The 27,467-nt window shown below is 43.4% G+C and overlaps 1 protein-coding gene across 6 annotated transcripts in view; it reads right to left on the minus strand.

Annotated features, from left to right (window-relative positions):
* Positions 1 to 27,467, minus strand: part of LOC109904740 (protein diaphanous homolog 2) — a 624,432-nt gene that overhangs the window by 302,301 nt on the left and 294,664 nt on the right. For all 6 annotated transcript variants that reach the window (XM_031790312.1, XM_031790311.1, XM_031790310.1 and 3 more), the window contains one exon: positions 1,681 to 1,779. In XM_031790312.1, the coding sequence (XP_031646172.1) occupies positions 1,681 to 1,779 (99 nt within the window). The remainder of the gene's footprint in view (positions 1 to 1,680; positions 1,780 to 27,467) is intronic.

Raw genomic sequence — 27,467 nt, forward strand, 5'->3', positions numbered from 1 at the left:
TTTAAAGCATGCATATTGCATGAGGTGTTATCAGAGGTATTGCATATCTAAGGTACGGGATATCTAGGGTAAACGCCATAAAAAATTGCATTCTCATGCTCCCCTCATCAATCTCAAAGAAACTATGTCATGGCCACCCCTCTCCATGGATAATGAATTCATCCGCACACTTTGTGAAGGCAGGGATGGAGGATTCACAAAGATGGAAAATGGGGGGACTGGGAGCTGTCAAAGTGACAGAGGGTTCCCCTGGGGAGGGTATAAGCCACCTATCGATAACCAATATCTGGCAAGAGCTGATAAGCAAGTTTGGGAAAAGCCAGCCTATAGCCTTTCATCTCATATAGCCTGGAATCCAAACGGAATATCCTTATGTCACAACCTGATCTGTTTCACCTTGTGAGTGTCTCCACCCCCCTCCAGGTGTCGCCTATCTTCCCCATTATCCCCTGTGTATTTATACCTGTGTTCTCTGTTTGTCCGTTGCCAGTTTGTCTTGTTTGCTTTTCTCAGTCTCTCTTTTTCTCGCCCTCCTGGTTTTGACCTTTGCCTGTCCTGACTGAGCCTGCCTGCCTGCCTGACCACTCTGCCTGCCCCTGACCCTGAGCTTTGCCCCACCTCTGGATTGTTGACCTCTGCCTACTCTCAGCCTGCCTGCCGTTCGGTACCGTTGCCTCACCTCTGGTTTACTGACCCCTGCCTGCCTTGACCTGTCAATTGCCTGCCCCTGTTGGAATATTAAACCATTGCCAATTCGATGTGTCTGCATCTGGGTTTTACCTTCATTCCTGAAACATCCAATTTCACTGCAGAAGTGAAGTCAACAGAACAACTAAAATATATTCCAGGCTATGAGAATTTGGGCTATGCTACCATGACAAAGTTAAACTGGAATCCAAACTGAATATTGCTCCATTGCACTGATTAAGTTTGGTCAAACAATAGAAAAAAATAGCTGGTATTTATCATGTGAAACAGGAAGAAGTCTAAATGTTCACAGGTCAGAGGTGGAGAGAGATACGGTGATGGCGTTGCTCGCAGCATATGGTCCACACCTGCTGCTAGGGATGATGACAACATAAACGCCCAGCTTTGTCGCTTGGTCCTGTTATGCGTTGATTTTACAAATGGTATCAGAGGGGGCTGGGACTTAATCCATTTGTAGCAGCGATGACCCCCAGCCTATTGCCAAGAAAACACTTACCCATGGCTCAGGTAAAACAATATACATGTTAAATGCATTAGAAATGTTTGTCGGCTATGCAAATGTGTGTAATCATGACACTAAGAACATTTCTCATCATAAGCATGTAAATTGGTTGACAGTCCTAAAGCGCAATAGCCCAATGTGCTATAGGAGTTGCATGACACGTGTACTCTTAATGTAATATGTGTTTATAAAACACACTGTGCACCATAGGGCGCTGAATGCAAACATGCTAGTAGGTATTGACCATCCAAAAGCGCAATAGCCCTATGTGCTGAGTTATATGACACAGGTACTCTGAATGTAACATGTATTTGTAAAACGCACTTTGCCCAATTGAGCCCAAATTCTAGTAGCTAATAGCCGCAAATTATGTTTTGATGACCAGTTTTCACAATTCGATTATACCTTTCCTGGCACATAGGGAGAACGGGTTCTCAGATGGACAAGACTTGTATAAAGGGGCAACTTACACAAATTCTGTGCCGTCTTGCCGTCCAAGATTCGCAGCTCCTTCGCCTTTTTCTTGAATTGGGTCATCCTGGCATCTGTCTCATCCACCTCCTTTTTCACTGTAGAAGGAATAGAAGGGATGCATATTCAATTGTGATGAACAGAACTGGTGTATGGAAAGTGCAAGCATGTCTGGGATCCATAAGCAATGAGGAAATGTTTTCTTTAGTTTATTTATCTAACTCACATTTTTTTCATGATGACCGTTATTCAGAGTTTCTTTACAAAACATACGTTAACTGTATATTAAGAGCACCCAAGGTGACAATACATATGAGACCTGTACACATATGGAGAAACATCAATAGACAAAGGGGTGTTTAACGGAGTAAATAAGTGATGAAAGGACCTTTAACCCAACACAGGAACACACCCATCCAACCAATCGAAACCAAGTGAAGAGACTAGACGTCGGCATGGCCTATTAATAAGGGACGATTTCAAGTTTTCAAAACAATCGGTAATCGGCATTTTTGGATGAGTACACGTTTCTGGATTTGACCATACTAATGACCTAAGGTTCATATTTATGTGTAATTATTATATTATAATTAAGTCTATGATTTGATATTTGATAGAGCAGTCTGACTAAACGGTGGTAGGTAGCAGCAGGCTCGTGAGCATTCATTCAAACAGCACTTTCCTGTGTTTGCCAGCAGCTCTTCGCAATGGTACAGCGCTGTTTATGACTTCAAGCCTATCAACTCCCGAGATTAGGCTGGCAATAATATAGTGCCTATAAGAACATCCAATAGTCAAATGTATATGAAATACAAATGGTATAGAGAGAAATAGTTCTATAATTACTATAATAACTACAACCTAAAACTTCTTAAATGGGAATATTGAAGACTCATTTTAAAAGGAACCACTAGCTTTCATATGTTCTCATGTTCTGAGCAAGGAACTTAAACGTTCGTTTTTTTACATGGCACATATTGCACTTTTACTTTCTTCTCCAACACTGTTTTTTCCTTATTTAAACCAAATTGAACATGTTTCACTATTTATTTAAATTTTGTATTATATTAAGTTAAAATAAAAGTGTTCATTCAGTATTGTTGTAATTGGCATTATTGCAAATATATATATATATATATATATATATATATATATATATATATATATATAAAAATTGGTTGATTCATCGGTATCTGCATTTTTTGGGCCTCCAATAATCGGTATCAGAGTTGAAAAATCCTGATCGGTCGACCTCTAAAAGAGACACTGCAAAGGCTGTCAGTTTCTCGCACATTCATGCATAATACTAATGTAAACCCTGGTCTGCTGAAGTAAGCTTGCAGTAGCAGCTTGTGTGTGTGTGTGTGTGTGTGGTTGCATGATTGTGCATGTGTCTGCATATGTGTGTGTGTGTGTGTACATGTGTGTAGATAGTTGACAAACATCCCCTTCCCCAAGGCTCGCTCTGTCAGCCTCCAAAAGCCATGGAGATAATTGTGTTCCCAGTGTAATCCTGGAGAGCGCCACACACTGCTGCTCGACTTAGCACACAGGCAGGCAGGCAGCACACAGGCAACCCACAGAATTAATATCATACGTGTCGGACTCAGAAGCCCGGCCCCAATCTGAACGACTGTGAGTCAGGGAGATTCCACACGGTATAGGTGACGCCATGTGTCTGATGCCATGTGTCAGCGAATCATCCGTCTTAAGTTGACTTAAGCATGTACGCAAAGTCGCAAAAACACAGACAGACAGACACACGGAAAGACACAGACAAATGTGTACAAGCATGCACACACCAGGTTTGGGGTCAATTCAAATTAAAGTCAGCCAATTCAGGAAATAAACTGAAATTCCAATCCAATGTCTCAATAGACTGAAAAGGACAAGCTATTTATTTCAAACCTTTTTATAATTTATAATTTTTATTTCAAATTACTTCCTGAATTTAGTCATTTTAATTCAAATTGACCACAGCAAGCACACACATACAAATTAACTACAATCACAGAGCCTCTTTGCTTGGGAGCCAACACTCAGGAATGAGAAACTTCTCTTTAAACAGGAAGGAGGGAGACAGGGGGAAGAAGAGGGGGGTGGTAGTGGTAACCGGTGGAGACAATGGTAACATCAGGAGAAGGAGAGAAGAAGACTCCATTTCAGCCCCCCCCAACCACCCCACCCTTCCATCCCCTCAAGATGCCTTGTGGGAGCAGAAGCACGCCTAGCCACTAATCATCACAACTCCTCTATTTATTTAAGCCCAAGGTGGGACTCTCCCAGGAAATACCCAGAACAAACAACCAGCTCCCCAGAAAGTATATGCATATTTGAAGAAACAATCAAAGAGGCAAAAACAGCCGGTAGAGAGGAGAAGATGTTGCTAGAGGCGCCAGGCACAACCAGCCTCAGCCTCTTTCCCAGTCAGCCTGTCAACATAACACTTCAGGGAAGATATTGTTTATACTATATACTGTGCTGCTGGAATAGGGAGGTGGAATAGGGAGGGTGATACTATGATCTAACCTCTCAAAACTGGTCTAGAGACAGACCTCAGTTATATTCCATCCTGACATAATACTCCTCCCTACTAACAACCTTTATATAGATAGATAGGAAGACACATTCTCAAGTGTCTTGTGGATAGACACAAAGCGTAGGAGTGAAACAATGGATGAACTTTTGAAGACCTACAGAAGTATTCAATAATGACCGACCTATAATGTTCTCCATGGAAAATATGGGCCCAAAAAATGATTGCATGGCTGTTCAAGGAAAGAATAATAGGTAAAGGGATGTAGAACACAGTGTAGAATATACACTCCATCTGGAGGCATTGTATTTCTTCCTGGAAAACAACTGTGTTACAGGAAAGCCTCTACTAAAAAAAACACTGTGAAACTGTAATCCGAGGATATGACTTTAAGAGGCCCTTGATTTCGCAGGGCTGTGAAAAGATACTGTGTCACAGCATTTCACAGTGAATTTATACAGAACATAAATATAAAATGCAACATGCAAGACTTTCAATGATTTACTGAGTTACAATTCATATAAGGAAATCAGTCAATTGAAATGATTTCAATAGGCCCTAATCTGTGGATTTGACATGAGAGCATAGGCCCAACCACTTATTCTCTGCACTCACTTTTTTTCAAGCAGCATCTGGATACAGCCACTTGGTGCACATTATTCAAAATGCATTAGGTGAAAAGCCTCATGACAAGTCCCCTGGTGATGACATCGCGGACCCATAATGCCCCAGCTCAAGTGCAGTGGGCCGGTTGGCCAAGCCTCATTCATGGGCCAAGTGTGTTTTTACTCAGCTTGGTGGCAGGGAATCAGGAACCTTGCTGTGCTTCTCACAGAGACTGAGTCTCAGACAAAGAAACTAGAGGCCCAGAGAAAATAAAACATCAGGAATCACTGATCTCCCCATGGGGATGCCTATATATATATATATAGGCATATTTTTTTTTTGCAGGCAGTAACTGGGACAACGATGTGCCATATTGGGGCCCTGGATCCCCCTTCAAATCCCATTCCTCCCTCTCCCGTTTCTGCCAGCTGGATCTCCCACCTGGGTACCTCGCGCTCTCGGCGGGACGCTCTCGACACATTCGGCTGTGCCTCAGCTGTCCTCAGCCCCTCCCCTATGCCTGTGGGGCTTGCGGCACCAGCTCATATTAAACGGAAAGCAAAGCAGCACCTCTAATAATCAAAAACAGACACATTCCAAACTTATACTGTCCCATTGTGCTTCTCATGTCTTGCTGGGCTCAGGGTAGAAGCAGCAGCGGTCTAGGTTAGAGGAAGGGATGGTGATCGCTTCTACCTGGCTGCTTCCTGCTAGGCTACATGTTGACTGATTCAATAATGCCGCACGCCGCATGCTTCCTTATCACTCCATGTGGGGACCGATGGGGCATGGAGGGGGATGTCACAAATTGCCTGCCGGTGTCCAGGAAGTGTGGACATGATAACTATAGGCTGCTTACTACAAGATCAGAAAACTTTCTCTAGATCATGTTTTAAAGATACCAATTATAAATGGGAAAATTGACCAGAAAAATACTCCTTTCACTAGTCATCAGTATTGTTTCCTTCCCAACATAAAGTTTGCATGCAAATAGAGTGTGGGAATGGAACAGTCCAAGTTTTACATCTGCCAAGTAAAGACGTAAAAAGTTCAACCTGCCCTCAAGGGTATGGCTTGACAGTGTATAAATCCACTTGCCAGCGCCAAACGTGTTTTACTGACTGCCCAGTGTCTAAGATGTAAGACTCCAACAATAAGCGCCATCCCTCTCTAGAGCATCTTATTTGTTAATGCAATCTTCCATGCATCCATTTCTGAAAGAGCTTTGTGGTGGGTGGAACAAGGGGGTGAAATTGGCAGCCAGCAGGTTTGCTGAAGCTGTCGGGCACAATGAAAGCATGGAGCCCATTTCTCATCAAGATGTATCATTCATATGACAGGGGCTGTCAGGCCCGGCACATGATGATAATGCCATCTTAATCTCAAATGAATAACAGCGAGAGGCACTGGGCTTTCATTAATTGTTTTCCTTGGCGAACAAAAGTAGCACTTAGCATCTATGCTAGAGCTATTGACAAGATCAGGTGGTAGGTTCATTTGAACGGGATTGAGCAGGGCGGGGACCATGTTGCTTTCCTCCGGTTACGTGCTTAACCAAGCTAGACAGCAAGCTGGGCATTGCATCCGGAAAAACAATAAAACTAATGCAGATGTTTTTTTTTCACTGACTTCTCCGATCAGACACAGAAATCAAAGTTCAGTAAGACATGCTGAGCACTTATAACAGCATAACACACAGCAAATATTTGTTAATATTCACAGCAAAACATGTGCATTGAGCAAGGCCAGATGGACCACTCAGGAAAAGGGAGGTTTCTGGTTGATCTTGACCAAGAATGTGTCAGTGTAACATGAAGAACGAGAGTTTCCCAATGCTTTCCTGGAACTCCATATCTTGCAAGGGAGGGAAATGCATACGAGACTGATATCGAAAAGAGAAAACTATTTCCAAATCACCGTTAAATGATAACACTGAAGATAATATGCCAAAATAACCACATGCATGTTAGCCACGGCCCAGTATAATAGTTACATTTCATTATCAGTGGAAGGGGAGTATAGCAGCTTGTTAAGGCCAGTTGAGCCTACCACAGGAGGAAGGATTGAAAAAAATATACATAAACGACACAAGCAATAGAAAATGATTTGGCCAGTTTAAGATGGCTTGGCGTCTATGTGAGCCTTGTCTGTGAGTTTTGGACCGGGGTTAGCCCTGGGGAGCTCCTAATAACCAGAGTTCTTCCACACTTGGGCGTTCGCTGTGTTTACTGGCCCACAGTCTTTCTGCTGGTAGCGTTCCATGAGATATAATCTCCCTAAAGAACGGCCAGAAGGGCCCGGGGCATTAGAAAGCTAAACATTACCACATGTTCACTTCTGGAGACTGAGACTTGTCCGAGGGAGCGGAGCCACCACCAGACGACAACCCACCAGATGACAATGCCCGAGCGATGGGAGGCCTTTGGAAAGTAGAAACTGAAGAAAGCGTTGATGACAGGTGTATGTAAGGGCAGGCTGACGTAGAGTGGACCCGACAATGTGGAGTCTGGCTGTCCAGGAGGCAATTTATTCCCCCGCGAATGTGCAATATGCCTGCAAACATGTGCTCTGTCCTCCATCTATCTGACTCACGCTGGGGATTGAGCTACTAGAGTGGCCTGCCCCTCTAAAGGAGATGGATTCTGAGAAGAGGAGAGCCATAGGGCTCGGCCGATGCCTGCTTTAGCTGCAGCTCACACATCTCGATGTGTAATACTTAAACATTTCAACGTAATAGAAAAAAAAATACAGATTTATTTGAAAGGATATTGGTTGTTTGGGATGCAGCTGGTTTCTCTAAAGGAATGCTTTGGATATAGGACTATTGTTTTATTGTGCATCTGGCCCAGCCAACAAGGCTGATATGGGGAATAGAAAGGGATGTGTTTTGGCAGTGTAAGTGTAATAGTGGACAGTGCAATTGTCTGTGTCAATGAGTTGACATCTGCTTTTAAATGTACATTCTCTGTTAGACGTTTAATGTAATACAGTAACAGCTAACAAGTGGTGGTGGTAAGCTTTTACATGGTCATGTAGGACCTATTTTTATGCTGTCTCTTAACAAGAGATCATGTGGTCAAATTGCCTGCGAGTCATTGAAAAGAGTTCTTTCAAATGTCCTTTTAAGTACCCAGAGTGCATATCAAGCATATTAGAGTCGTGTTCCAGGGGCTGTTGCCTTTGAAGCGCTCACAATTTCACCCCTGAAAACAGAAAACAGATGTGAAATCTTACACTGAAGACCATGGTCAATGGACAGCGGTGTTTTGTGGATGAGTAAAAATCTATTAAGGGAAAAAAAGAGAGAAGGGTGAGTGGACAAAGAGTTTGCACAATGTCCGTTGGCGAGGTATAGAGGTATACGGTATAGCGAAAAAAGAGCTTGGACAATCACACCTTGAGTAATGAGCGCGAGACCTCCCAAAATAGGGAGCACAACTTGAGGTTTGAAAACACCATTTGACCAGCGTATTCCAGCTGTGTCCAATTTCTCCCATTGACTAGGGCTAAACAGGTCTATCTATCAAACCCGAAGACAATTTACCATTGGGATATAAACCTTCTCTCTCCACTCCTCCCTCAATCTAGGATCTCAAAAGCATGCTGGCAAACCCCCATTGATTCGAAAAAGACCAGTCAATATAATTTTTGCGGCACAAATTGAATCTGAGCGCAACATAACAAAGACTCCGGGAGCAAGATAAAAGCTTAATGTACATTCCAATTTTGTCAGATCTTTTTTTCTGTGGCTGATCGGTCGAGCACGATTTCTGATTATGTGGTCTGGAAATATGTGTCTGCAGCAGCCGTCCATCGGACAATCCATTATCAGAGAAGCAATTTGGGCATATCATCAGCGCCTCCTGAGAGAAGCCTCTCATTTGTTGATGTTAAGAGATGTTGGTAATAAATACCTGTCTGGTGGACTGAATAGGTATAATCCATCCTCGCTCTGAGAGCCGAGTTAGTTAAGCCATTTGTATAACAGCTTCCTTGTTGCCCAGGCTTGACCTTCATAGTGGGAACATTTCGGACCGACTGTCTCACCACTCCCCAAACCCAAGGTGAGGAGCTGCAGCTGGGGGAGAGGTTGTACTCTCACCCATGCAATCATCATCATACTTAATGACAACAAGGAGTGAGGGAAGTGGCTACTAATGATAATGATGGTAATGGAAATCATGGTGTGTGTGTGCGTGCACGTGCCTGCCTGTTGGTGTGCGTGCCTCTGCACGCGCAATCCTACGTCTGCACATGTCTGACTGTCCACATGAACGAACGTGAGTGTTCAATTCAACCGTCACTCTCTCTGAAGGTCACCTGTGTTTTCCCCTCAGCAGCTGGTTCTCGTCGGTCCAGGTCTCACAGACGAGGGAGATAAGAGGGAGGAGGCGGCGTTGAAAGGAAAGAGGAATCTCCCAGTGTGACACACTGACCCATGGCCCAGTAATGGCTTCAGTATGAGGGGAAGAGGAGAGGAGGGGAGAGGCCCAGCCTGGAGACGCAGCTGGGCCTGGAGCGGAGCCCTGTGGGATAACTGAGTGGGATAACCTCCTACTCCATCTCGTGTGTGAGAGAGAGAAACTAATTCATACAGATCTCTGGTTTATGTCCTCTAAACGTTGTTATGTCATTACTCCGACCTGAATGTTTGACCGAAGAGATGAGAGGGAATGGGCGGGATCGCTAACCACTAACATAGAGGTAGACGTTCAGTATTCATAAATGAGGTTCCTTTACCATACATCAGAAATGGAAATTCAGTCCTGTAACCTCCCATGTTGTCATGAAATAATATGAACATGTGATGTGCATGTTGAAGAATCCAGCAACTATTGTTTGAGATTTAACACTGTGATGTCTCAGAATCATCCATCTGTGATTGCTTTCATGGATCGCACTCTTCCAGAGGTTTCATATACGAGTTGCCGGAGCATTACTAATCACACATTCCACCTGGTGGGGATCTGCTGACTCCTACTGCTAAACGCTTATCTCATAGAGTGGAGAATCCGATTAATGGGAAATGAAAACAGTCTTCCACAAAGGAAAGATGGAATATTGCATTACCCACAGTGCTGTTTCAGTCAATTAAAAGATATTACACCGAAAATAATTAGATGGCTTTTGACACAAGAATGAAACAGGTCTAATCTTGGGGAAACTAAATGAAATTAGTATATGAAAAGAAAAAAAGTTGTCTCTCAGTATAAACAAGATTCTCATTGACCCCAGCTTCGACCTCTAATAACTCTGTTATTTCATTTAAGAGTGTTGAGACTTTGATAACTTTGTTGTTCTCTTCTTTCTCTGTCTGGGGGAGCAAGAGAGTGTGGGAAGACTCTGAGAGTGTGAGAAGGCTCTGAGAGTGTGAGAAGGCTCTGACCTGGCCTTGTTAGTTGGCCGTGGAGAGAGCTCTTGAGGGCAGCTGCGGATTGGGCATGACAGGAGTTGAGCTCCAGGAACCTGTTCTCCAGCTGTTCTGGGGTAGCCCGTCGTGACCCAATGCACTTGAGCGCCTGGAGAGGCAGTTGCTGATGCTACAAACGGCTGCCCCCAGCGTCCATTAAGCCCAGGCCTTGCCTAGCTGGGTTTAAGCATCCAGCAGGCGAAACGCTGCAGCCTACAGTCGGCTCATGTCACAGCTACAGGATGGAAAGCAGAAAGCTGGGCCACTTCAAATAGCTGGCAGGATAACTGAGGTCCCAGTAGTCTCTATTACCTCTCCCAGCTCCACGGTACACAGGCCCAGCCTGGGTGCTGAAGTATAGAGAGCAGGGAGAGAGAAGGGATATGTAACAGCTAGCAGAAGCAGCTAGCAACTATGCCTTCAGGATGCAATGACCACACACACACACACACACACACACACACACACAAACAAACACAAATATGCAGTGATGCATGCATACAGCTCTTATTGCAAGCTCATTGTCTCAAACTCTCATTGTCTCTTTCTTGCTCTAACAAAGACCATACTTTTGCTACTGCTAAGTTGAAGTATAAAATAACAATCCTAACAATGGTCAACAATATTTGTGTTGATATCACTATGAGCATGAGTGATTCTCTGTTTGACTGATGATACTGGGACTGATGCAATGCAGTAGGCAACAAGTTGGACTATTTCAAATGCATTGTCACTGTTTAATATGTGTGTAGTCGTTTGCGAATGCCCTACTTTGGAATTTACTTGACAGGTCTGCGTTCTGTACATTTGTCAGCTGACAGAACCTAATCTTCCCCTTTCTATCATGGAGTGTTTTTCTCTCTCTCGCTCTAACATTTTGGGGGATGAAGGCATGATGAAAAATGGCGAGTGAACCAAGTGTGAGTGGTCCACTGCGCGTTTGGAGTTTCCTATATATTTTTCCTCCTTCTCCCATCACCATCTGATCATGCCTTCTCCTCCAGCGATCCTGAAGCCAAACCACCCTGTGCTCACATAACCCAGCCTAACTACTAAATAAATAATTACTTCTGGGATACCGGCCTCTGCAGCTGCTGTATTGTGTGTCCTTTCTGCACCGAGAGCCTTAATAGGCTCTTAAAACATCACTTCCTGTGGCCGTACGATGTGCTGACACACCAGTTGTGTGACTACCTCCCTGCCCACTTGTTCTACCTCTGTGATATTGAGAGGAGTAGACTTGAGTGTCTACCTGCCGTCATTCCCTTTTAGTTCATATTTAGCCACTGGTGTTTTGGCTTAGGAAATACCGTTTTGGCTCTTCAGACTTTCTCTATTCAAACAAAAAGTATTGCCAACCAAAGGCAAAAAACCCGGTGGGGTGCAGCTCGGATTTACAAGGTTTATGTTTTTCGAAACGTGGTTAAGTATTATCCCCTTCACTTGAAGGTTAACCGATAAGTTGATCCAATTTGTCTACGAAGGTGTGAAAGGACTTAAGAAATACTTCACATGTCTGCACGGGGAAATGTCAAGGTTTGCTGAAGGATAAGGAGGAAGAAAATGACTTCCTTTCTGGCGGAGAGGCTCCACGGTTGTTAGCAGCAATTGGTTTATCCCGGAGAATCAACACCGTCTGAGGCAGATAAGACAGTATAATTGTAAGTCCCCAATCCTATAAAAATAGCAGCTCCAGCTAAAATGCAAGTCTTGCCACACGGCACAAACACATTCGGGTCTCCCTGGCTGACGATAAAAAAATGTTGACAACCGTTGAGTGCTGAGTATATTGTTAACCAGCCGGGCTGCAGTGCAAGATTGAGGCTTTAAAGGCTTTGTCTGTGTCAAATCCTGATGACTATTCTTCAGACAGCCTCTCGTCCTACATGCTCTGGTGACATGTAGGTGTCAAAGCAGACATGCCCTGATTAAAGATGTACTATTCAGCATCTGGGGGGAGAAGAGAGAGGTGTTCAGTCGTGAACTGCATTTGAATCCGATGCGTCTGTCAATGTATCCCTGCCTTGACTTACTATAAGCAAACTATTGGGCTCTCGCGCTTGTTTCTCTCCTCTTTTGCTATGCATAACAGATCAAAGAGACATGGCAGTTATGCTCAATCAGTGGACCAACCCAAGAGAGGGGAATGTAAGATGAGGACAAAAAGAAATCAGAGCTCGTAAGAACACATGGGGAGAGTGTACTAGGGCCAGAAGTCGCAGTAGGAATGCATGCAGAGGGGAGGCTTATTGTTGTTAGAGAGGGTGCCCTGTTGTGGTGCTGTGGGGTGTGTTCTCCATGTGGGCCATGTGATCGGCTCTAGGTCCTGCTGGTAAAGGGAAAGACATGGAAGGACAGACCGAGAAAAAAAGAGGGAGAGCGAGAGAGAACGCCAGGGCTGATAGACTTCTCATTTGGCCCTCATGGTTTATGTTACTCAGGTCATCCCCCCTGAGGACTTGCATCACAAACCCACATGCTAACAACTCCCCAGCCCTTCTACTCTGCATTAACCATTTCCTGTGAGGCTCCCATAACCAGGCCTGCTGACAGCCAGCCAGGGCCAAAATAACACCTGAAAAAACAGGGACATGATTTTGTGGAAATCACTAAAGAGGAGTCCCAGAAATGAAAAAAGGGAGAGGATGGTGGATGACACCTTGAGAAAAGAATAGAAAACATTTGAAAAAGTAAGAGAGCTCATGCGTCGTTTAACACTAGAACCGCCAAAACGATCAATCTGACAGTTTAAATGTTTTTTATTTGAATAACTTGATTTGAATAACCTTGAATCCACATGTCCCTATTTTTGTAAATATCAATATTTTACACTATCAGTACTTTGTGATAAATATCATAAACAAAAACTGAGCATTTCATCTTTCGTCGGAGCTCGTCGTCAGATGATAAATGACCGGACCAAGGTACAGCGTGGTAAGTGTACATTCTCTCTTTATTTGAAAACGTAACATACCGGGAAAAAACAATGAACACAAACCGAACGTAAAGCTAGTCATGCAGAAAGCAACAAACAAAAGACAAGATCCCACAAAACCCAAAAGGAAACGGACAACTAATATCTGATTCCCAATCAGAGACAATGATAGACAGCTGCCTCCGATTTGGGAATCCTAACCCTAACCAAAGAGAGAAATAAAAAAAGCTCTCTAAGGTCAGGGCGTGAAAAGAATAGCCTACCAAAGCCACCAATCTAATAAACCCATTTTATATACACAAAGACATTCATTAATATTTTGTTTCTGAAGGTCATAAAAAAAAACATGCTACTCAGACAATTTATTTCAAAATAACTAACGATTTACGCTGAGAGTCGGGAAGCAAGTTCAGGGAGAGTGTTAATAAAATAAACATAATCCAAAATAAGAAACACTAACAGCATACAGACAATAACACCTGGGGAAGGAACCAAAGGGAGTGATGGAGTCGAGGTGAGTCTGACGACACACAGGTGCGCCATAACGAGCAGCCTGGTGACCTAGAGGCCGGAGAGGAAGCCCACGTGACAATAGCGCCTCGCCTATTGTCACGTGGGCGAGGCGCGGGAAACCTGTCAGTCCGGCAGAGATGTGGGAGCATGGCGACCTAGAGCGCCGAAGAGAGCATACGTGATGGTACCCCCTCCCCGACGCGTTCGGCTCTAGTCGCAGGACTCCAAACAAAGGGACGATCCCGGGGATTAGGAGCGGACAGGTCACCCCTGCTAATGCGCGGGAACCTGACAGACCGGCTGTGGCAGGGGAGCCTGGCGATCTGGCTGAGGCATGAGAGCCTGACGAACTGGCGAAGGCAGGGGAGCCTGCCGATCTGTCAGAGGCATGAGAGCCTGTAGCGGCTCCCGGACCCAACGTCATTCCCACCGAAACAAAAAACACTCCCTGATGCTTCCCTTTGGTGAAGTGTCATTCTGTAATGATATGCACTGAGAGTAGGGAAGCAAGTTCAGGGAGTGAGTGCTTTAATAAAATAAACATAATCCAAAACAAGAAACACTAACAACACACAAACATGAAACAATGACACCTGGGGAAGGAGCCAAAGTGAGTGGCATTTATAGGGAAGGTAATCAGGGAAGTGAAGAGTCTGATGACGTGCAGGTGCGCGTAACAATGGTGACAGGTGTGCGCCGTAACGAGCAGCCTGGTGACCTAGAGGCCGGAGAGGGAGCACACGTGACAATAACATAATAGCATGTTTTGAGTTGTATTTATCTGTGCTTAGTAGCCGAGGCTATATGGATGGCCATTCTAATAGTTATGAAATTCATGTGCTCCGAGTGTTAAAACATCCTTCATTACGGCTTTGTGTAACGACTCTCGTGGGTTGAAGAAGGTGCAGTGTGGTGGGCGTTAATGATATTTAATAAACTGAACACCGCAACAAAATAAAAAAGTGAAAAAATGAACGTGCACAGTTCTGTATGGCAACAAAACAGCTAAACAGAAAATAACTCCCCACAAAACCCAAACGGAAAATCACAACTTATATATGATCCCCAATCAGAGACAACGATAGACAGCTGCCTCTGATTGGGAACCACACTAGGCAAAAACAATGAAGAAATAGAAAACATAAATTATCCCACCCGAGTCACACCCTGACCTAACCAATCATAGAGAATAAATAAGGATCTCTAAGGTCAGGGCGTGACACTTTGTAACACCGCTGGCTGCTAAATGCCATATATTTCAGATTTGGCTTCCACCGACGTCGGAGTCTGTCGTTAGAAGTACAACATTGATTATGGTCTCCCTTGTTTGGTTCACTGACAATACTTTTAGTGAAGCTTAAGGAGCTTAATGAGTTAAAATGACAGACTTGCACTTCCGAGCAGCCATTAGGGTGCAGCAACCGCTGCTACTGTTGTGCCGGGTGGGACTTTTGATTCCCGATCACGCTGAAGCCTTGATTGCTGTGCTGGTGGGATTGTAAATACAGGTTTGACCTCCACTGCATTGGAATGTTCCAACCCCACTCCCAGCGGGCTGGGTTATGAGGTCTTTGCAAGACCTGCTGCTAATACCTCAGTCTAGATGAGTCTTGGATTTCTGTGTTAACCCATGGCAGTAAAAGGGGCGATGAAGGTTCAGAGACTGCCACTTAGTGCTCTGTTTTGCCTTGTAAAGTGCAGCTTCTGGGCCAATGGAGAACTCCAGCAACAAAAAAATCACAGAGCCAACATGGGCTTTTACCCGTTTCTGTGTTACTGCTCCACACGCCCATCATCATCAGAAATCATTGAGTTACCGCTGGCTATCTCAATCACGATATTAAAGGACATGTTTATTTCACCTCTCCAACTCTCTCGTTCACTCCCTCTTTCTCTTTATTGCCTAGGGGAAAGGGTTGACTAACGCTGACTCCAGGTACAGAGTCTTTTGTAGTGGCTGTCCCAGTGGCTTTGGAGAAAGAGTGGCTTCCCAGAAAAAAACGAATCCATAAACATCATCAGGTTACAACCAGACCTTTACGAGCAGGCCTCGGGTCACTGCTGGACCAGGAAACACAACATATTGACAGAAACTCCACTCAGGAAATGAACCAACCCAAACAGAGTTACTGTTTTAGCCCTCCCACCAGCATTCCAGTAAGAGAGGAAAACAAATACTTGGGGTGGCTCGGGAATATGATAATGAAGGACAATGGCAAAGCGTTGGATCCTTTCGAGGCACGTGGATGATCAATGGGCCAATTGAAAGGGGGCCTGTGTGGCGAGAGTGGCAGCATGAGTGGTATCTCTCTCTCTGATCTCTCTACAGAGAGCATTGTGTTCAAAGCCCCGCTTAATTACAGGTGGATTTGCGAGAAGTGAACCACCTGAACAAAGGCAGCTGCAATTTAACGTGAAACAGATATATGGTTATCTCCTTTGGCGTGTTCCTCACCCTTAGCCTGCTGTTCTCTGTGCGATGGCACCGGAATACTAAGCATTTGCATTCACCCAAAATGATAATGGGACGCATCTCAAATGGCAACCTATTGCCTTTATAGTGCCCTATGTGCCTTGGTTAAACATAGTGCACTATATAGGGAATATTAGGACTTCATTTAGGACTTAACCATGAACAAGGGGTTGACCACGTGTTTGAATCTCCACTTGGTTCTTGTGTTTGAATGTCCTAATGAGGAGTAGTGAAGGGCAGAGAAACTCACTCTCTACAGAACTTACAGTGGGGCTGATCAAAACAGGGTGTTGGCTGCTCCAGGCCTTTTACAAGGTGCTGCTGGATGAAGGGAGTCTGCATGAGAGCAAACACACATCTAAAGACACACCGTGATCACTGGAATGTGTGTTATCTCTGTTTTATTTACCAGGATCAGCAGCTCCATACCAGGCTCAACCTTAAAAACACACACACACACACACAGGAACGCACACACACATGCAATGCAGACACACACACACATAACCCTTGCAGTGCTACTGGCTGGGCTTGATCTCGTCAGGAGTCTTTGGAATTTCTGACCCCCTGGTATGGGTCTCTCTGCTGGATTGAATCAACCTCTGCACAGACAGGCACGTACCAATGCACGGACACACACACACACACACACATATGCCCTTTGCATGCATGCAATGATAAACAACAGATAAATGGAGCACCATCCATGTCCATTCCTCTCCTTTACATCCCATCTGCTCATCTCAAATGGCCATAAACAAAAGGTAAACATGGGTTTATCTGAAAATCATATGCTTAGCTGCTGCCAAGTGTCAAATGTCAGGCACTTTTCATGGATGCTCACATTCGCTTGTGATATATAGCATAGTGTAAGTGCATGCATGTTTAAGATAAATAGATGGCACCAAACCAGTGAAAAGGAATTCATCAATGCAAATCCCTAACTTGAGAGAATTTCTAAATACGGTGAAACGTAATAACTTAAAAAAGAATGTCCCATTCATACTTTTGAAGACTAATACATTCTAACCCACTCCTCTATCTCACACCATCTATCCATTTGTCATATGACAGACAAACAGACATACACGGTTGCACGTACAGAGAGATATGTCACAATAGGTAAAAATATCAGCAAAACATCCCGGACTAAAGACTTAAATACGTGTGGTGTATATGATATGCTATTAATGCTCAACGTTTGTGGAAACACTGCAGCTAGAACACTACCATTAGAAATCAGAAAAGCAGCGGAATATGGAGCTTTAGATGCTTCAACATGGATGTACAGAACTGTAGCACTTAACTGCTTAAATGGTTACTGATGCCATTACTTTGAGTTGCCATCTCAGTGCCACTCTTGTATCTCTGTTTTAATGTGTAGATGCTTTGGTTTGAAGCAACTATGCCAAAATATGCATCCCAGTAGCACACTTATCAGTGATGTTTACTAAAGCTCACGGCAACGAAGCTATGGGTTTTCACCTGATGCACTTCCATTTGCTTATATAGTTCCTTGTACGCATTACGAGAAAGATAGAGGGTGAGAAAAGCTCTGATCTTGTCTCTTTCAAGTTTTTCAATGTGAAAAAGTATAAGTTACACATACCTAACCTCACGGCAGTGACAAGCTACAAATGTGTATTCTAACACTTCTCACCTGATGCATATATCAACTTGTTCATACAGTACCTTCAGAAAGTGTTTATACCCCTTAACTTATTCCAAATGTTGTTTGTTACAGCCTGAATTCAAAATTGATTAAATATATTTTTTCTCACCCACACAGTACCCCATAATGACAAAGTGACAACTTTTTAATACATTTTAGCAAATTAATTGCAAAAAAAACAACATAAATATCTCATTTGCATAAGCTTTAACACCACTGAGTCGATATTTTTAAAAAACACCTTTCTGGGTAATATAATAATAATAATAATAAAATGTATTTATAAAGCCCTTTTTACATCAGCCGATGTCACAAAGTGCTGTACAAAAACCCAGCCTAAAACCCTAAAACAGCAAGCAATGCAGATGTAGAAGCACGGTGGCTAGGAAAAACTCCCTAGAAAGGCCAGAACCTAGTAAGAAACCTAGAGAGAACCCAGGCTCTGAAGGGTGGCCAGTCCTCTTCTGGCTGTGCCGGGTGGAGATTATAATAGAACATGGCCAAGATGTTCAAACGTTCATAGATGACCAGCAGGGTCAGATAATAATAATAATCACAGTGGTTGTAGAGGGTGCAACAGGTCAGCACTTCAGGAGTAAATGTCAGTTGGCTTTTCATTGCCGATCATTCAGAGTTAGAGACAGCAGGTGCGGTAGAGAGAGAGTCCAAAACAGCATGTCCGGGACAGGGTAGCACGTCCAGTGAACAGGTCAGGGTTCCATAGCCGCAGGCAGAACAGTTGAAATTGGAGAAGCAGCATGACCATGTGGACTGGGGACAGCACGGTAAGTCTCCAACAGCTTTCCAAACCTGGATTGTGCAATATTTGCCCATTGTTCTTTTCAAAATGATTCAAGCTCTGTCAAATTGGTTGTTGATCATTGCTAGACAACCACTTTCTGGTCGTACCATATATTTTCATGTAGATTTAAGTCAAAACTATAACTCGGCCACACAGGAACATTCATTGTCTTCTTGGTAAGTAACTCCAGTGTAGATGTGGCCTTGTGGTTTAGGTTATTGTCCTGCTGAAAGGTGAATTAATCTCCCCATGTCTGGTGGAAAGCAGGATATTGTCTAGGATTTTGCTTGTGCTTGTCACGTGTGCTCCCTCTCCGGCATCTAGGTCACCAGGCTGCTCGTTCATGGCACACACCGGTCACTAGCGATACACGCATTTGTGCATATTGACACTCAACTGGACTCCATCACCTCCTTGATCACCTGCCCTATATGTCACTCCATTTGGTTCCTTCCCCAGGCGTCATTGTTTCTGTTTCAAGTCTGTGTGCTGTTAGTGTTTCTTGTTTTGGTTAATGATCCGTTTATACTATTAAAACACTCACTCCCTGAACTTGCTTCCCGACTCTCAGTGCACAGCGTTACAGTGCTGAGCTCAATTACGTTTATTTTTATCCTGAAAAGTGCCCATTCAAGTCTACCCATAACATGATGCATTCACCACTATACTTGAAAATATGCTTGGTACTCAGTAAGTGTTGGATTTCCCCCAAACATAATACTTTATATTCAGGCCAAAAAGTGAATTGCCTTGCCACATTTGTATTACTTTAGTACCTTGCTGCAAACAGGACACATGTTTTGGTATAGTTTTATTCTGTACAGACTTCTTTATTGTCACTCTGTTAATTAGGCTAGTATTGTAAAGTAACTACAATGTTGTTGATTCATCCTCAGCGCTCTCCTATCACAGCCATTAAATTATGTGACTGTTTTAAAGTTTCCTTCCTCTGCGGCAACTGAGTTAGGAAGGATGCCTGTGTCTTTGTAGTGGCTGAGTGTATTCATACACCATCCCAAGTGTAATTAACAACTGTGCCACGCTCCAATATATATTCAATGTCTGACCTTCTTTGTAAGACATTGGAAAACCTCCCTGTTCTTTGTGGTTGAATCTGTGTTTGAAATTCACTGCTTGACTGAGGGGCTGAACTCAAGACATTTCAAAATAAATAAATTAAAAATAATTCAAAAATATTTTACAAAATATATATATAAAAAAAGAAATTCCAATTTGACATTATGGGTTATTGTGTGTTAGTGACAAAAAAATCTGAATTTAATCCATTTTAAATTTGGGCTGTAGCAGGAACATTTTGAAAAAGTCAAGGGTTGTGAATACTTTTCGAAGGCAATGTATAATTTTCAGAAACTTCAGAAATAATAAGATAAGAAAAAGGTGAGAAAAAGGTGAACCGAGATTTAGTTAAGACTTTTGCACTCACGATCACAACAGTCAACTCTCAGTTTCATCATCATGAGAAAAAGAAAATGTGTGTCGTGCCTGTTTCCTCAGACTAAGTCTTTACCTGATTTAGATTGATCTGTTTAGGTGTGACAGGACTGGTGCTGGGGAAAGTTCAGAAATCCCACGGTGCAGGCGACAGACACAGCGATTGAATCTAAGTCTTCAGAGTGCCAAGCAGGGAAAAAGCCGGGGTTCATCTTGAAAGGGAGATGGACTGCTTTTGGTCGTCCATAATTGATGACGTCGGAGGACAAGTTGGCTGGGAGTTGAGTCGGGGTAATAGAAAGCACCATGCCTGCCACACGCCTCAACCCTCCTACCCAGCCCAGGAACTCTTATCTCGGGCTGCAGCTCGGCCTGTCGAGGCGGGGTTGCTTGTGAGATGTGTGGGGAACAGCGGGAGCGAGCCTGTTGTGATGTTTGTCGAAAAAATTTAAGTTGCTACAGAAAAAGACAGAAAGAGGGAGAGTGAAAGCAAGAGAGACAGTCAGCCAACATCAAAACAACAGCCCCCCACCAAAAAACAGTAGGGGTCTTTAATCTCCAACCCCCCCCCCCCAACCCAAGCAAATCATTACACTGACTCACCCAGCTTATCCACTTATGTGGATTTGAAAGGGAGTTTATGTTGAAACAGAACTGGAAATGGAATATAGTTTAAATTCTTATATCTTCTTATTTTTATTTTCAAAAAAGATTTGACATCCTTTAGAGGGTTTGTGTGTTTTTGTGGGTGATATTAGTTGCTTTTCTTCAGAGGAAAGTCAGATTGTATATTTAACTGTAGAATAAAAAAAATATTCAACTGCTTAGATCAACAAAATAAAAAATGGTATGGTCCTAGTGTTGGAATATGGTGGAACTGTCCATTGCGCTGCTCAATCGATAATCAACTGACAGGCGATGATTTTGGCAAGTACTCAGACATGCAAGATACAAAAGTGTTTTCAAGCATAAGCAACATGCAAACTGCTTGGCAGCGTTTTCAAGGATTACGACTTCAACCAAACACATAAGAGAAACATAGATGAACATGGATTTTTAGGGATTCAGTTCAGCAAAAACATTTCAATTCCACTACACAAAATTCTCCCCCACTCTAAAAAGTCTATAACCTTTCAAGTATTATCCAACAGCCAAACCACATCAGTAGAAATGGGAATATCAGAAACATAGCAAAATAAAGTCATGAAACTTCCCAGAGAGTCTGTCCAGGGCCCTGTTTGCTGATTGCGATGGAATTTAGGCTTAAAGTGTTTTAACTATGCATCTTAAAAAGAACGACTGAAGGTGTCACACCCCTTTCCCAGAACACCACGAAGTGCACTCATTACAAAGTGAAACTAAAATGTGTAGTTACATGAACTGTCCTGTGCTGAACATGATTCCAGAATATATAGACAGGCTAAAAATCTCACTGTAACTCTTAAATGTATTCAAAGTCATGGTCTTTTTTTATATACAGTTTTCCCATCAAGAGATACATATTATGTAGCCTATTACGAATGTAATTGTTTGTATTATAGGTTTGCCATGTGTTATGGATTGTCATGCTATTTGGTATGCAATGTTTGATTATGTAAATAAAGCCAGTCGCTCGTTCGCTATTTATAAAATATCAACTTGACCTAAACATAGGATGTTATAATAATGTTTTTCATCATTGCTGTACAAATCATTGATTGTAGCATAATGGCAGGCAGGATTTGAGCTTCAAGTAGGTCTACATATATTTTACAATTCAATAATTAAACATCAAGTAGCTTAGCCTGTAGACCTTTAGGATATTGGTTAGGCTTCAGTACAATGTGTGAGCTTTCAGATAATAGTAGCCTATAAGCAAAAATATATAAGAATATTGAAGCGACTCAGGTGTAGCTCAGGACTTTCTCCTATAGAGCTCCATTTTTATGGAACGGTCTGCCTACCCATGTCAGAGACGCAAACTCGGTCTCAACCTTTAAGTCTTGACTGAAGACTCATCTCTTCAGTGGGTCATATGATTGAGTGTAGTCTGGCCCAGGAGTGGGAAGGTGAACGGAAAGGCTCTGGAGCAACGAACCGCCCTTGCTGTCGCTGCCTGGCCGGTTCCCCTCTTTCCACTGGGATTCTCTGCCTCTAACCCTATTACAGGGGCTGAGTCACTGGCTTACTGGGGCTCTCTCATGCCGTCCCTGGAAGGGGTGCATCACCTGAGTGGGTTGATTCACTGATGTGGTCATCCTGTCTGGGTTGGCGCCCCCCCTTGGGTTGTGCCATGGCGAAGATCTTTGTGGGCTATACTCAGCCTTGTCTCAGGATGGTAAGTTGGTGGTTGAAGATATCCCTCTAGTGGTGTGGGGGCTGTGCTTTGGCAAAGTGGGTGGGGTTATATCCTTCCTGTTTGGCCCTGTCCGGGGGTGTCCTCGGATGGGGCCACAGTGTCTCCTGACCCCTCCTGTCTCAGCCTCCAGTATTTATGCTGCAGTAGTTTGTGTGTCGGGGGGCTAGGGTCAGTTTGTTATATCTGGAGTACTTCTGATGTCCTATTCGGTGTCCTGTGTGAATCTAAGTGTGCGTTCTCTAATTCTCTCCTTCTCTCTTTCTTTCTCTCTCTCGGAGGACCTGAGCCCTAGGACCATGCCCCAGGACTACCTGACATGATGACTCCTTGCTGTCCCCAGTCCACCTGGCCGTGCTGCTGCTCCAGTTTCAACTGTTCTGCCTTATTATTATTTGACCATGCTGGTCATTTATGAACATTTGAACATATTGGCCAGGTTCTGTTATAATCTCCACCCGGCACAGCCAGAAGAGGACTCGCCACCCCACATGTGCTCTCTCTAATTCTCTCTTTCTTTCCCTCCCTCGGAGGACCTGAGCCCTAGGACCATGCCCCAGGACTACCTGACATGATGACTTCTTGCTGTCCCCAGTCCACCTGGCCGTGCTGCTGCTCCAGTTTCAACTGTTCTGCCTTATTATTATTCGACCATGCTGGTCATTTATGAACATTTGAACATCTTGGCCATGTTCTGTTATAATCTCCACCCGGCACAGCCAGAAGAGGACTGGCCACCCCACATAGCCTGGTTCCTCTCTAGGTTTCTTCCTAGGTTTTGGCCTTTCTAGGGAGTTGTTCCTAGCCACCGTGCTTCTACACCTGCATTGTTTGCTGTTTGGGGTTTTAGGCTGGGTTTCTGTACAGCACTTTGAGATATCAGCTGATGTACGAAGGGCTATATAAATTAATTGTATTTGATTTGATTTAGCCTATGGCTAATTTCTAGGTAAATCTATCGATTGCACATGTGAAAGTCAATATGTAGCCTAATTATTACATAATCTCTGTTTTGATTATTTCATTTTTTGGAATACTTGATTTGTTTGTTCATAACATTGCAAACTGTTTAGGTCATTTATAATCAACTATGACATTTTCATCAGTCGCATAGTGACAGATAAACATATACACTGTATGTTCAGCAGAGATCTTCTGGGTGTTTTGGGAAACGGCTCATCACCGGGGGCACACCGCCTGCCCTCCAGGATATCTAAAACACCCGGTGTCACAAGAATGTCAAAAATGATCATCAAGGACCTCAGCCTCCCGAGCCACGGCCTGTTCACCATGTGACCATCTAGCAAGGTGAACAGGGAGACAGTACAGGTGCATCAAAGCTGGGACCGAGAGACTGAAAACTTTAGTCACCTTAGTCACTATCTACCCAGTACCTACCCCCCATTACTCTACCCTGCTGGCTAGCGGAGTAGAAAACTTGAAAATTAAAGAGAACCGCACACTCTCGGAGCTCAGATGCAAAAATTGAATTACCAACGTTTCGACAGCCAAGCTGTCTTCATCAGGGTATAATCACAAACACCGCGGGATGACTCATGTATGTAGTGTCAAAAGACACAGGTGTCTGTAATCATGGCCAAGAGTGGCCTAATATCATTGGTTAATTATCAAATATTAAAATGTCATACAAAGAACAGCATACAAACAACCAATGGATAGCATACGATCATAAATTAATTCGACTACAAAAGCTTACAAACATTTACAATGGCAAAGTCACAATAATCACAAGAATGGCTTCAGATCAAAGTCTACGTTGAGACCGAAGGGAGCAAGGGTCCTTAAGTTAAAGATCCAGGCAGCCTCTCGTTTTAACAATAAATTATCAAGGTCACCCCCTCTCCTAGGGAGGGTGACATGTTCGATGCCAATATAACGCAGAGACGAAATAGAGTGGCCTGCCTCCAAGAAGTGGGCTGCAACTGGATAAGTAAAGTTTTTACACCTAATGGTGCTACGATGCTCTGAGATACGTACTTTTAATTCACTTTTTGTTTTACCACAAGGACAAGTTATAAGATAAATAACTGCCTTAGTGGAGCACGTAATAACACCTTCGATTGGGATCGATTTCCCTGTTTGTGGGTGTTTGAAGGATCTACATTTATAAGTGCCATTGCATTGAGCACAGCCATTACATTTGTAATTTCCATCCAGTAGGGGTGCAAATAGACGTTGTTCAGGAATATCTTGGGGTGGTAAATCAGAGTGTACCAATTGGTCTCTGAGATTTCTGCCCCGCGAGAATACAACCAAGGGAAGGTCCGAAAACATATTACCGAGACTATCATTGGATTTTAGAATGTGCCAATGTTTGTGAACAATTCCCTTAATTTGTTCAGAACGCTTTGAATAGTGGGTAGTTAGAACACAATAATGCGTCTTTTTGCGAGACTGACCTTGAAAAAGGTCATGTCTCGTTTTGTTTTTAATTTTCTCAATGGCAATATTAATCTGATCATTTTTGTAGCCCCTCTCCATGAACTTTCTTTGCGTCTCAGCCATATTTCTGTCGAAATCTTTTATTTTGTATTTTTTGCAAATTATTTTGATTCGACAGGATTGGCTGTAGGGCAAACTATTTCAAGGGAAGTGGGTGACAACTTTCAGCCCTCAACAAACTGTCACGATCAGTGTATAGAACATTATCTTCACACAAGATCAGAAGATCAAGAAAACTGATTTGACGTGTATAAGATTGCATAGTAAACATCAAATGATCAGAACAGGAGTTAAGAAAAGCATGTAATGCCTGGAGCTGTTTTGCATCACCCCTACATAGAACAAAAATATCATCAATATACCGTTTCCAAATAATGATGTTAGGCAAGAAAACATTTTTGAGAGGATTGAAAATAGACTATTTCTCCATGTAACCTACATACAAATTAGCATAGTTAGGAGCCATGGGGGATCCCACAGCAGTACCATTCGTCTGAATGAAGAAATAATTTAGAAACATGAAATAGTTACTTTTACCGCAATCAACAAAAGACAGTACTGTGCAGCTGTCTTCATCAACCTGGCTAAGGCCATCGACACTGTCAATCACCAAATGTTTACAGGCAGACACAATAGCCTTGGCTTCTCAAATGACTGCCTTGCCTGGTTCACCAACTACTTCTCAGACAGAGTTCAGTGTGTCAAATCGGAGGGCCTGTTGTCCGGACATCTGGCAGTCTCTATGGGGGTGCCACAGGGTTCAATTCACGGGCCGACTCTTTTCTCTGTATATAACAATGTCGCTCTTGCTGCTGGTGATTATCTGATCGACCTCTACGCAGATGACACCATTCTGTATACATCTGGCCCTTCTTTGGACACTGTGCTAACAAACCTCCAAACGAGCTACAATACTCCTTCTGTGGCCTCCAACTGCTTTTAAATGCTAGTAAAACTAAGTGCATGCTCTTCAACGGAATGGTTCCCGCACCCTCCCGCCCGACTAGCATCACAACTAGAATATGTGGACACCTACAAATACCTAGGTGTCTGATTAGACTGTAAACTCTCCTTCCAGACTCACATAAAGCATATCCAATCCAAAGTTAAATGTAGAATTGCAACAAAGCCTCCTTCATTCATGCTGCCGAACATACCTCGTAAAACTGACTAGCTTACCGATCATTGACTTCGGCAATGTAATTTACAAAATTGCCTCGAACACTCTACTCAGCAAACTGGATGTAGTCTATCACAGTGTCATCCGTTTTGTTACCAAAGCCCCATATACTACCCACCAATGCGACCTGTATGCTCTCGTTGGCTGGCCCTCACTACATTTCCATCGAAAAACCCAGTGGCTCCAGGTCATCTATAAGTATTTGCTAGGTAAAGTGCCACCTTATCTCAGCTCACTGGTCACCATAGCAACACCCACCCGTAGCACGCACTCCAGCAGGTATATCGCACTGGTCATCCCCATAGCCTTTCCTTCCAGTTCTCTGCTGCCAACGACTGGAACGATTTGCAGAAATCTCTGAAGCTGGAGTCTTATACAGTGGGGCAAAAAAGTATTTAGTCAGCCACCAATTGTGCAAGTTCTCCCACTTAAAAAGATGAGAGATGCCTGTAATGTTCATCATAGGTACACTTCAACTATGACAGACAAAATTAGAAAGAAAAATCCAGAAAATCACATTGTAGGATTTTTAATGAATTTATTTGCAAATTATGGTGGAAAATAAGTATTAGAGAGTGATAGGATTAGCATTCCTGCAAACTTATTTTGTTATTCAATTTACACTCAATGACCAAAAGTATGTGGACACCTGCTCGTCAAACATCTCCTTTCAAAATCATGGGTATTATTATGGAGTTGGTCCCACATGTGCCCTTATAACAGCCTCCACTCTTCTGGGAAGGCTTCCCACAAGACGTTGGAACATTGCTGTGGGGACTCACAGTTGGCGTTCCAAGTCATCCCAAAGGTGTCCGATGGGGTTGAGGTCACAGCTCTGTGCAGGCCAGTCAAATTTGTCCACCAAGATCTTGACAAACCATCTATGTATGGACCTCGCATTGTGCACAGGGGCATTGTCACGCTGAAACAGGAAAGGGCCTCCCCCAAACTGTTGCAAGAAAGTTGGAAGCACAGAATTGTCCAGAATGCTATAATGTTAAGATTTCCCTTCACTTGAACTGAGGGGCCAAGCCCGAACCATGAAAAACAGCCCCAGACCATTATTCCTCCTCCACCAAACTTTCAAGTTGGCAATATGCATTGGGGCAGGTAGCATTTTCCTGGCATCCGCCAAAACCATATTTGTGAAATGTGATTCATCACTCCAGACAACGGGTTTCCAATGCTCCAGAGTCCAATGGCGGCAAGCTTTACACCACTCCAGCCAAAGTTTGGCATTGCGCTTGGTGATCTTAGGCTAGTGTGTGGCTGCTCAGCCATGGAAACCCATTTTCGGGTGCTGATGTTGCTTCCAGAGGCAGCTTGAAACTCGGTAGTGAGTGTTGCAACCGTGGACAGATCTTTAATTCTTTATACGCGCTACACACTTCAGCACTCGGCGGTCCAGT

Source organism: Oncorhynchus kisutch, linkage group LG15 (genome assembly GCF_002021735.2).
Source record: "Oncorhynchus kisutch isolate 150728-3 linkage group LG15, Okis_V2, whole genome shotgun sequence".
In the NCBI taxonomy this organism is placed as follows: domain Eukaryota; kingdom Metazoa; phylum Chordata; class Actinopteri; order Salmoniformes; family Salmonidae; genus Oncorhynchus; species Oncorhynchus kisutch.